Source organism: Danio rerio, chromosome 5 (assembly GCF_052040795.2).
Source record: "Danio rerio strain M-AB ecotype USA chromosome 5, GRCz13ab, whole genome shotgun sequence".
Classification (NCBI taxonomy): domain Eukaryota; kingdom Metazoa; phylum Chordata; class Actinopteri; order Cypriniformes; family Danionidae; genus Danio; species Danio rerio.
Window position 1 is genome coordinate 72747145 of NC_141025.1, and position 12856 is coordinate 72760000.

A 12856-nucleotide genomic window follows, 5' to 3' on the forward strand; every position below is an offset into this window, starting at 1 on the left:
TTAAAGGAAACACTAAAATGTCCTTTGTCTGTTAAACATCACATCAAAGAATATAAAGTTCATAGGATGACTAATGATTTTGACGTCAGCAGTATACAAGATCTAATACACGAATAAACATCTAGAGAGCGTAATTTACATCTGAATTTAAAGTAAAAGCTACAATGAACTAGTGTAGGACAGAACTAACAGATTTAATAGGAAGGAAATGAGGATGTAACAGAGAAGAACAGATGGAGCAAATGAGCCAATAATCAATTAACAAGAGCGGGTGGGTTCAAGACCCTGCAGTGCATGGCGGATACAAACAACACAAATCCAAGCTCACACAAAACATCACAACAAAGAAGAAGCTACTTTTCACTTATTTTGTTTTTATACTGTCAATTTCGACATAGTCTACTCTTTTTACAAACAGTTTTTTGTCAGACTGTATGCGGTTCTGTTTGCATGTCATTCCTTTTTAAAATGATTCAGTCGTGTGAATGATTCAAATACTACACTGTCAGGGGCCATTTACATGGCATTCAGCCAAAAAGGAGTTTACATGACAACTGTGTTTTTGTTTATTTTTTCTTGTCTTGTCTTGGATTTTATTTCTTGTCTTGTCTTTTATTTCTCGTCTTGTCTTGTTTTGTTTTGTCTTGTCTTTGATTTTATTTCTTCTCTTGTCTTGTCTTTTATTTCTTGTCTTGTTTTGTCTTGTCTTGTCTTGTCTTGTCCTGTTTTGTCTTGTCTTGTCTTGTCTTTTCTTTTATTTATTGTCTTGTTTTGTCTAGTCTTTTCTTGTCTTGTCTTTTATTTCTTGCTTGTCTTGTCTTGTCTTGTCTTTTATTTTTTGTTTTGTTTTGTTTTGTTTTGTTTTGTTTTGTTTTTTCTTGTCTTGTCTTTTATTGCTTGTCTTGTCTTGTCTTTTCTTTTTTTTAATTTTATTTCTGGTCTTGTCTTGTTTTGTGTTTTGTTTTGTTTTGTTTTTCTCTGCTTTGTTTTGTTCATATAGCACATTCAAAAACAACAAATGTTGACCAAATCAATTAAAACATCTAATAAATCTATACTTGCACTTGTTGTTTGTTTACAAGACAACTGGGTTTTTGTTTTGTTTTCATTAATTTCATTCACATTTAAAAACAACAAATGTTGACCAAAGTGCTTTACAAATCAACTAAAACACGGAATCTAATAAATCTATACTTGCACTTGTAAACAAAATAAAGTTACTACTGGATTAACAACAATTAGAAACTTTTTAAATATTTTGCCTGTTTGTTTTACTGTCAGTAAATGGAGTCTAATGACACCCCTGAAATCAGTCATAGGCTCGGTTCTCTAATAAGCCAGCATGGTTTGAAATAAGGATTTGAGTGATTTAATGACCCTTCATAAAGATTCTCTCTTCTAGAAAAGTGATGTAACCCGCAGAAAGAGTCAACGAAAAATACCCAGCACTAAATGTAGACTGTCAGTTTGTCTCTTGGTGCCTCTGACTGTCCCTTGCAATTTACTTTAGTCCTGATTGCTCCCCAAACTAAACCAGACAGTTTTGGACAGACCCCAGGAGGGATTTGCATTGAGTAACCTTTATTTTTAGGAGTTTGTTTTTGACAACTAATTAAACCGTGTCCTAACGACAAGTGATTCAGCACTGTGACACATGATAAAAAGTATATTTTATCAAGCTCCTCATTCAGTTATTTTACTTTTATGGCAATAAATACTTTGTTTTTAATGTCTTAAATGGTAAATAACTCAAAAATTTCAGACGGCATTTAGAGGTTTTTGCATCTGAACTCACAAGTACATCCAGAGCAAATTCAATTTAAGACCCCTAATCAAGAAGAGTTTTAACCAAAACATTACAAGCTGACAGGGATTAAAAATATAAACTAAAAACACAATCATTGAGATTTAACAAGAAAATATCATTTATTTACAGAAAATAAGGAGCAAAAATAAGACCGGGAGGGGTTCAGTCAAAATAAATGACAATAAACAAAACTAACTATATTAGAGAAAACTTCCCTGGAACATAGATAAGACAGATATACAGAAAACTTACTTGTAAATTACAGAGAGAAAACAAAAATAATAAATAGAAGGCACCAAACCTCCCTACCAGGCTCCAAGTCATCCGGGTAGAATATACAACTTCACATCGGCATTTCACAAAATGCCATATAATATCTCCACAGGGAATGACAAACGGGGAATCGAGAGAGAGCAGGGAGCCACCGAATCCATGCTCTGTGAGGTTTTAAATACAGCCGCCACCAATCCAGACTCCAATCATGATCCACCGTAATCCACTGCACCTGCGAATAATTCAATTAAATGAGAGCAAGAGAGAGAGTGAGAAAAAGAGAGAGAGAGAGAGAGAATAAAAGAAACACACTGCAAAAAAGTGCTTTTCTTACTTAGATTTTTTGTCTTGTTTCTAGTCCAAATATCAAAAAATTCCTAAATCAAGAAGAATTTTCTACACAAGCAAAACATATTAGCTGCGTCCCAAATCGCATGCTTATGCACTATTCTACGCCATTTTGTAGTATAAATAGTGTAAGTAGTGCGTTTACGCTGAAAACTAATAAAATATAATAATAAGTGCACTTTAATTACCCGGATGATGCACTCATTTAGCTGGTAAAATTAAGTGTGTAATGATGGACACTTCACGCACTCAACGACCGCAGGTTTGCTTACGTAGCAGAAAGGGCGGAGCTATCGGACGCACATGTTGAATAACTTTATTTATTTTGGATGGTGAAAGCAAAACTCTTCTACGGGAGTGATTATAACGCCTCCCGATGGTGATTGGCAACCGTCAAACGTCATCAGGGAAACGGTTTGAATTTCCGCTTAGTAAAAAAACATTAGTGTGCCATTTGGGACGACACTACGTACATATACTATCCTGTTGAGTGTGTAAGTGCATAAGTACATAGTGCATGAGTGCATAGTGGATAGTGTGCCATTTGGGACGCAGCTATTGTCTTGTTTTGAGAAATAATATGCCAATATTAAGTGAGTTTTTCCTTAATGCAAGCAAAATAATCTGCCAATGGGGTAAGCAAAATAATCTTACATCAAAAGAAAAAACAAGATTAATTTTCTTACCCCATTAGCAGATTATTTTGCATGTTTTAAGGAAAAACTCACTTAATATTGGCATATTATTTCTCAACACAAGACATTATGTTTTGCTTGTCTAAAAAATGCTTCTTAATATAAGAAATTTTAGATATTTAGACGAGAAACAAGACAAAAAAATCTAAGCAAGAAAAGCATTTTTTGCAGTGCACCATAAGCACAACTACTCGTCACAGATAGCTGTGTGTATTCTCTCTCTGGACTGAAATCCAAAAGTTGGCCATCATCTTTAAATGAATCGGTTGATTGACAGCTGAAGCAGTGTCTCCTTTGTGTCCTAAAATGATGTTATTGCGGGATCGTTAATCTAACGTAATATCTATCATTTTAATCACAATCCAAAATTGAAAGGCTGATGGCTCTTTATTTAAACGGCTTTTTTAATTGAAGTTTATTTATAAACTAATTTTGAGAGGATCACGTGCTTATGAGTGCTTGCAGCCGATCCCGCATTATTCAATTCATGATTCACCAATCAGACGATTCCTAAATCACTATGAATATTCATTTTGAAGAATCCCCCCCTTCCACCCCTACTCCTTCTCTTTTCCTAGATGGGTGGCACGGTGGCCCAGTGGTTAGCACTGTTGCCTCACAGCAAGAACATCACTGGTTCTAGTCCTTACCAAGTGAGCCGACGTTTCTGTATGGAAATTGCACGTTCGCCCCGTGCTCACATGGGTTTTCCCGGGTTCCCCGTTTTCCTCCCACAATCCAAAAAAACATTCAACTTAAATGAATTGACTAATCCAAATCGACACCATAGACATGCTCCTAGTAAGTAGTTATCTCTTAAGAGCAATCACTATCTGTTCATTAGCTACTACAGCAGGGGAGCTCTCGAGATCTACCTGAGCTCAAACTCCCCTCTCACCTTGCAAACGGGAGGGAGCCCCGGGCTCGAGGATCTTATGAGCTCAGGGCTCTCTCCCGGGACAGCATGCCAAACAAGCTTTATAATCAATCATCAGTCAAGTGTGAACTCTTGCAACGTAACTATTAGCTATTATTGTTCTTCTTTTAAGTTTTGGATTAATATGGCAATTGTTTTTTAAATGTTGATTTAATTTATTGATCTACCAATGGAACTTTATTGTGACCTTACTTTGCTATTGATATCTGTCATAATTATGATTGCATTTCCTGTATCACAGGTGACAGTGGCCTTAATTAGCTTCTTGCAAGCGATGCTCCTGGTGTATCTCAGCTACAAGGTAAGAATATTGTCATTATCGTTCTGCTCTTTAACCACTGATCTAAACGAAATCTTACCCTTTCATTTTGGGTTGCTAGAGTTTTTTTGTTTCTTAAATTGATCTGGAGAATGTTTCTGAAAAAGCTTCTCCAACTTGTTTTTCTGTTTCTTTATTGATTTACCAAAGAAGCAGGCTAAAGTCTCTGTCTTTGGGAGCTGAAAGTTATCTTTGCCTTGATTAAAGGTTGTGTCCCGATTCACTCACTTGTACTTTGCATACAGTTGGAGTCAGAATTATTAGCCCCCCCTGAATTATTAGACCCCCTGTTTACTTTTTTCCCCAATTTCTGTTTAACGGAGAGCAGATTTTTTTAGACAGATTTCTAAACATAATAGTTTTAATAACTCGTTTCTAATAACTGATTTATTTTTTATCGTTGCCATGATGAAAGTACATAATATTTGAATAAATAATTTTCAAGAAACTTCTATACAGCTTAAAGTGACATTTAAAGGCTTAACTAGGTTAATTAGGTTAACTAGGCAGGTTAGGGTAATTAGGCAAGTTATTGTATAACAGTGGTTTGTTCTGTAGACTATCGAAAAAATATATACCTTAAAGGGGCTAATAATTTTGACCCTAAAATGGTTCATAATAAATGTAAAACTGCTTTTATTCTAGTTGAAATAAAACAAATAAAACTTTTTTCAGAGGAAAAAAATATCATCGAGGTCCTGACTCTCTGTGGTCATTTAAAAAATCCCATGGCACTTCTTGTAAAGAGTAGGGGTGTAACCCTGGTGCCTGGCCAACTTCCCTTCTTAACCCCTTCCCATTATGGCCTTCCAATAGTCCCCATCCACCTAATTGGCTCTACTGTCTCTCGACCCCACCAATAGCTTGTGTGTGGTGAGCCCGTTGTCCTGTGGCTGCCGTTGTCCTGTGGCTGCTGTCACATCATACAAGTGGATGCTGCACACTGGTGGTGGTGTGAAGAGATGTGTGTGTGTGTAAAATAACAGAAAAATTACTGACAGTTTATTGCCATTCTGTATATATCAAATCAAACAATTAAAAATATCAATAAAAGTCGCTTTTTCCAACTGTTCAGCATTGGAAGTTGTTGGAGGAAAGGTTAAGCTCCCATAATTGAATTCAAAAGCATAAAAAATGGGCAAAAAAAAACACAAATCAGTCGATAAGAAAGACTTTGTTGAACTTTTTTTACAGTGCCATTGTGATTAGTCAAGAGTGTGAGTTGTTTTTTAATGCTTCTGCAGTATAACTCAACAGCAGTATATTCCATTTCCAGGGCAACATTTGGGAACAGATTTTCCAAATCTCCTTCATCATTGAGATGATCAATACAGTGCCATTCATAATTACAGTAAGTGAGAAAGACGGTGGACACGTAAGCACATACAGTATCCAGCAAACAGTCTTTGTTTATAGTAATTGTTAGGTACTTTTGAGATTGCATTGTTGTGATTGATAGTAATTATACCAGCAACCATTGACATCTGAAAAAAGCAATGGCGAGAGGGAACGATTACAGATGAAATGTAACAATTAGCCACGTAACAAATAGATGCTTTTTGACCCGAAATTAGTGGGAGCAAATTATAGGATGCTTAATTTCTTTTGTATTGATGTCAATGCAGATGTTAAAGCCGTGGAGTGCTACACAATTATACTTTTCGATTAGGGTAAGATGATGAAAGATGCTCCCTTAAAAACTCATGTGGAAGATCATTATTAAATAGAACATAGCATGAAATAACACAACATAACATGACATACCATGAAATGAAAATTCCAAAAGACAAACATACGCATTTTACTCTATTAACGTGTACATAAAATTGGGTACACAACATTAGATTAATTCACCTCAAAACAAAATGTTTTACATTCAGTTGTAATAACAAAACGAAGCAAGACATTTATCAAAAGTGTTCTGATCTCTGGACAAAAGGAAAAGTTCAGCATCTTACACCATCTTTCTTGGCGCGTTAATATTTTATTATAATTATTTATTTACTTCACTGCAACCCAGTCTCATTCTGAAAACGTAGTCCCACAGACGTGTCTGGAAACTGTGGAATACGTCCCGGGAGGTACATATTTTTGCAGTTTTTGTTTTCACAAATCCACGAGAGACCACTGTGTGCACTTTTTCTCCTCTCAAATGCCTCTCGTGAGTGCTGTTTGCGCCCGCGCTTTTCTCCTGTGAACCCACCAGAGGTCGCTGTCGACCAACTGAATGGCTGAATGATTGACTGGCCGACCGGCCAATCGACCGACCCACCCTCCTCCTTCACTCAACCCAAACAATTTTACAGATTGTCCTGCACGCCCACCTACTTCCCTAAACCCAGCCAACGGTTTACAAAAGCTGTCCAGAAAAAGAAAACCCCTCATCTGATTTTTACCACGTTTTTCGGATTTTACCACCTTCTCACTCTGTTGTTCAGTTTTATTTTTTGGAATCTGTTTTTGTCTTGCCTGATTTCTGAACCGCTCTTCCCCGGACTCGAACTCGGTTGTCATCATGGTCAACTCCTCTCTGCGTCTCAAGTCCGCCGACGTACACGACAAGCTAACTGGACAAACTCGATGCAGTGAGAAAGCCCTCCACATGGAGGTAGCGGTCACGGTCAGCCAGTAAGCAGCAAAAGGAACGGCGTCATACCGCCCCGTAGCTTTCGCTTAAAAAAAATGAAATGCAGCCATACATACCTCCGGCTACATAATTCGCAGTCTCAAGAAACGTCCGCAGGACTACGTTTTCTGAGTAAGCTATTAGCCTGTGTTAGATCTCTAAGTAGATAAAATAAGTTTTTGGAAAATGTTACGAATATTTTTTTTTACCTGATTTTTAACCGTTTTAACCAACCCAGGCTTATTCTGAAAATGTAGTCCCGTGGAAGTTTCTGAAGACCGTAAATTATGTAGCTGGAGATATGTATGGCTGCATTTAATTTTTTAAGCGAACGCACTGGGGCGATATGTTGCCATTCCTTTTGGTACTAACCGGCTGACCGCTTACCTCCGTGTGGAGGGCTTTCCCGTCACAACTAGTTTGTCCAGTTAGCACGTCGTGTACGTCGGTGGACTTGAGATGCAGAGAGGAGTTGACCACAACGATGACCGGGTTTGAGTCCAGGGAAGAGCGGTTCCAGAAATCAGGTAAGACAAAAAGAGAATCCAAAAATGAACGAGTGAATAACAAAGAATGAGAATGTGGCATAATCCGAAAACATGGTAAAAAACAGACGAGGGGTTTTCTTTTTTTGGGCGGCTTTTGTAAACATTCGGCTGGGTTTAGGGAAGTAATTGGGTGTGCGGGTCAATCAGTAAAATTGGTTGGGTTTAGGGAAGGAGGAGGGTGGGTCAGTCGATTGGCTGGTCACCCAATCAATCATTCAGCCATTCAGTCGGTCGACAGTGCCCTCTGGTGGGTTCACGCGAGAACAACGGGTGCGAACAGCACTCACGAGAGCAGATTCAAGAAAACAAACCTGCAAAAATACACACCTCCCGGGACATATTTTGCGGTCTCCAGAACCGTCCACGGGACTACGTTTTCAGAATGAGCCTGGGTTGGTTTTGACTGGATATTGTTTATTGTTGGCTATTTTTCGGTCACACTTTATTTTAATGTACAATATACTCTGTTAACAAGCCATTAACTAAGGCTTTTGGATCAATAAACTACTAAATATCTGCATATTAATAGTTAGCACGGTCGTGAAGTTTATGTATTTTGTAGGATTAGAGATGTAAAATAAGATCAACCTTTATTAGTGCTAATAAACAGTTAACATCTTAATAATAGGCACCTATTAAGCCAGTAGCAAAGGGTGTGAATTATTACTCCAGCTAAAGTCTTACCCATATTTTGAATGGGTACTCTGCCTCCTTTCCTGTGAAAAGAACCCTGATACAGTCATCCATTTATTGTTATTTATGGTTTTTTTGCAGATCTTTTGGCCTCCGCTTAGGAACATATTTGTTCCTGTATTTCTTAACTGTTGGCTTGCCAAATCAGCGCTGGAGAATATGATTGTAAGTAATATTTGCAACTGTGCAGTGCGTTTCACATGCCTGTGGGAAATCATGCTGAATGACTCTGTTGTTATTTGATGATATGCCATGTTGGGATGCTTTACTTCGGTATGCATTTGACAAACGAAAATGCATCATCAGTGAAAACTGAGAGGATGCCAGCACTCCAGTCCCTGCCAGATGGTTGGGTCAAATGTGCAGAAAGAAGCTGGCAGGGGGGAATGTCCTTTTACAAATGCTTAAAGCAAAGATATTAGTAGAAGAGACATGCTAACAATCTACAAAATGTGACATGCATTCTTAAAACACAATCTCTTTATTAGCATCAGTTGTTTAATAAAGAATCTTCCATGGAACGTTTATAGTGGAAAAAGGTTCTTTAGGTCAGTGGTCCCCAATCAGCTCTTCTAGCTCTAAAAGGATTACAATTTGTATAAGCCTTATATACTAGTCAATACACTATTATTGTGGCATTAAGAAATTAATGGCAGAAAGATTAAATGCATGAATGGCTAGACAACATACTCAAAAAGGATGGTATAGTTAAGTGAGGGTAGGCGACGCAGTGGTGCAGTAGGTAGTGCTGTCGCCTCACAGCAAGAAGGTCGCTGGTTCGATCCTCGGCTCAGTTGGCGTTTCTGTGTGGAGTTTGCATGTTTTCCCTGCGTTCGCGTGGGATTCCTCCGGGTGCTCCGGTTTCCCCCACAGTCCAAAGACATGCGGTACAGGTGATTTGGGTAGGCTGTGTGTGTGAATGTGTGTGTGGATGTTTCCCAGAGATGGGTAGCTGCTGGAAGGGCATCCGCTGTGTAAAAATGTGCTGGATAAGTTGGCGGTTGATTCCGCTGTGGCAACCCCGGGTTAATAAAGGGACTAAGCCGACAAGAAAATGAATGAATGAATAAAAGTGAGGGTGGCATATGTAATTTATTAAACAAACAAATTGTCTTATTATTTATTTTTTCTTTTCTTATCTTATCCTTATCTTATATTTCCTTCCTTTGTTGATGCAGTAATGCTTTTTCTTTATAATCGGCTTTAATTCCTCATACGTCAGCATTAAAACCTCCAACTCCGCCTCTGTAAAGTGTGTTGGTCTTTTTTCACACTTTGTCTTTCTATGGTGACTTGTGAGTTTGGCGATCTACTGAAAATGCCTTCAGTTATGCGCCGTGCGCGCACATTAACCTGTGGTTATCTTCAGGAGGTTGAGATCTTCAGCTGTTTTGGAACCGACATACTGTAAGCAGGTATTAGCTTTTACCAAAACTATATAGCAATTTTTTTTAATGTGTGTGTGTGTGTGTGTGTGTGTGTGTGTGTGTGTGTGTGTGTGTGTGTGTGTGTGTGTGTGTGAAAAATATATATAATTTGCACAAAGAAATGATGGGATTCTTCTTTAAAGAAGTTGTTACCAACTCGTTTAGGCATCATTATGGGCGTTTTACGTTATAACTAACATGCTTCAAACAATGGATCTGCAAGAGAGAAACTACGGGTTTTAAGAAACACTCGTCACCACATCGTTCTTTTCCCAAACATTGCATTGTACTATGATAGTTCATCCGCAAGTTACGTTGTTGTTTGGGAAACACACCCTTTGGGCTCTATTTTGACGGTCCATGCGCAGAGCACAAAACGCAGGGCGCAAACGCTTTCAGGGCGTGTCAGAACGCATTTTTGCTAATTTAAAGACGGGAAAATCCGCTTTGCGTCATGGCGCATGGTCTAAAAGGGTTGAGTTTATTTTCTCAATGAGTTATAGGTGTGTTTTGAGAATAAACCAATTAGAGTCTCATTTCCCATTCCCTTTAAGAGCCAGCAGCGTCGCGCCATAATCGCATTCGCTATTTACAGGACGTAAAGTAAGTCTAAGTGGAAAAACTGAGCATTTCACTAGCAAACAGTTAACAGTTAACAGGTTTTTTAACAGGAAACTGTTAAACAGAGCATCTACTGCGTGAGAATGAGAGATATTGGATCTACTTTCACTTTCGCTCTTGGATAGGAAAACCTTTACGCACAGACATCAATTAGTCTATAAATAATTAATTGCCTTTGTTAAGCTCAAATATTCGTTTCAAAACTATTTCTAAATTCAGGTCTAATTTCCAGCAAACTAATAAATGAACAATATTACCGAAGTGTTATCCTGAGTTATATCCTAAAACACATGCTGTGCCCCATATGGTCTAAAACCTGACAGGTGGGCAAATCTAAGCTTGTTTTTATTAAAACAAATATAAATATGGATATAATAAATAATACTGCTAATAATAATAGCATTATACAAAAGCAAATTGTTATGAATGAACTGAAAAAGCCTCTCGAGATGAAGAAGACATAAAAGCAGTGATTTTTCATATTTATGTAGGCTAGAAAATAATATGTTTTGTAATATTTTAATCCTTTATATTTATATCCTATATCTATTCTTATTATATCCTATATATATCCTTAATATTTTAATTTTTTTCATATGTAAAGATATTTGCCTATTGCTCTCTTGTGCGTATTAAGCAGTGCGTAAGCGAGGCGCTGGAGTTTAGACCGGGTTTGTTTTGGTCTAATGAAAAATCTATTATAGTTTCTCAAAATAGCAACACGCCAGCAGTGCGCCTCAGAACGCCTTCCTTTTTAGACCAGAACGTCTATGGGCGCACATATGAGCGTTAATGCATTTGCTATTTAAACATATAGCGCAACGCCTCAAAACCACTCTTGCGCCAAGCTGAAACTACCAAACAAGTATCACGCCACATTGCGCAGGGTGTATGATAGGGCCCCTTATCTCTAAAGCAACTATTGAATTCACAAATGTATCAATCTTTGTCCAAATGTAGAGTTCTACTATCTCCCAAATAAAACAAACAAAAATACTATGGAAGTCAATAGTTACCAGTTTCGAACATTCTTCAAAATATCTTCTTTTATGTTCAACAGAAGACAAAAGCGCAAACAAGGTTTGAAACAGGTTTGAGTCCTCTGAAGAGAAAATGATGGCTGAATTTTCATTTATGAGTGATCCCTTTAATTGTGAGAATTGGTCTCTAAACTGATGTGTTACCAAAAACTGTTTAGCTGTTATGTAACTCCTCATTGAAAGATTATTTATGGTCTCTCTGAAAAAACAAAACAATTTTTGGAAGCTTTTTCCATATCTTAAGTCTTTTTTTCTTATAAAGTTTTACTTGGAAACTTTCTTAAAAGATAGTATCCTAGAGAGATGACTATTACAAAACTGAGTAAGGAAGCTATTTTAGGCCTGAACCCTTTGTCAAAGCACTGTAGTGAACATGCATATACAATAGGCCTACAGTATATGTCATATATCTGAGAAATACACTTCTTAAGCAGTTTTACTTGTATATTTTACTCTATATAGTTCAGTTGAATTGAAAAACTAGTTATATAAGTCACCCTAGACTTCACTGTGCAATAAAATAAAGATAATGATGGTTATCAAGGAGAAGTGGGCACTTAAACGGCAGCTTTTCTTTCAGAATAGGGTTTTTATAGGCACAAGTTGTCTGCATTATCTGTGTTATTCTCTGTTTCTTTCTAGAATGATCTCCATCGTGCCATCCAGCGCACACACTCTGCCATGTTCAACCAGGTCCTCATCCTGATCTGTACACTGCTCTGTCTGGTCTTCACCGGGTAAAGCTCTGATCTCTCATAACCCTGATGGGGTTTCAGTCTTTTAAAAGCTTGTGTCTAATGCAGCAAATCTGAAACAGACACAATATTAACCAAAGCTACTGTGCAATATTGTATTTCTTTATCTCACAACAAAATAATGCTGTTTCTGTTTCAATGTTTGCTGATTTAATGTTTTTATGCTGTTATGTTAAATCAAAGTCTAGTATTTGATAGAGCAAAAGTTACCTGGATTTGTTTTATTAGTTTGGTTTCTGGAGGTATTTGTAGTCATTTTTTTTACTTAGAAGTTTTAAAATAGCCTTAGTAAAGAGTTGTAAGCCAAAAACTAAACCACCCAGCGTTCAGATGAATCTTATTACAAAGTGGAGTTAAGCCTGGTTTATACTTCTGCGTCAAGTGACCGGCGTAACCCACGGCGCATGCAACGCGCATAGCTGTGCATTTATACTTCTGCGCGCTGTCTCTATTATTCTGCATTAACACTTCCGAAACGCTAGTTGGCAGTGAGGGGTTAATGCTCCTCTGTGTCGAGTTTCTTCGCTGGTGTTTTGCTTTTCCTGAACACTTCCTGAATGTACAAGTGGCTCAAACTCGCTCATTTTGAGGCAGGCACCAGTGGACGTTTCCTAGTGATGGGGTGTGGCTGGAAGGGCATCCGCTGCGTTAAACATACGCTGGATAAGTTGGCGGTTCATTCCGCTGTGGCGACCCCAGATTAATAAATGCACTAGGCCGAAAAGAAAAATGAATGAATGAATGTTTTAATATTGATAGTATGATGT

At 37.7% G+C, this 12856-nt stretch overlaps 1 protein-coding gene and 1 long non-coding RNA gene across 51 annotated transcripts in view; one reads left to right on the forward strand and one right to left on the reverse strand.

Annotated features, from left to right (window-relative positions):
- Window positions 1–12856, forward strand: part of kcnt1b (potassium sodium-activated channel subfamily T member 1b) — a 163973-nt gene that overhangs the window by 78093 nt on the left and 73024 nt on the right. For all 50 annotated transcript variants that reach the window (XR_015491916.1, XR_015491917.1, XR_015491918.1 and 47 more), the window contains 4 exons: window positions 4302–4361; window positions 5656–5730; window positions 8328–8411; window positions 11977–12071. Coding sequence is in view for 46 of the 50 variants with exons in the window: in XM_087254322.1 (XP_087110448.1) it covers window positions 4302–4361; window positions 5656–5730; window positions 8328–8411; window positions 11977–12071 (314 nt within the window). In the remaining 4 variants the exon portion in view is untranslated. The remainder of the gene's footprint in view (window positions 1–4301; window positions 4362–5655; window positions 5731–8327; window positions 8412–11976; window positions 12072–12856) is intronic.
- LOC147844492 (uncharacterized) lies at window positions 872–5071 on the reverse strand. The gene is made up of 2 exons (XR_015492193.1): window positions 2797–5071; window positions 872–2742 (listed from the first exon to the last, which is right to left on the reverse strand). It is a non-coding gene; the product is annotated as an uncharacterized LOC147844492 (long non-coding RNA).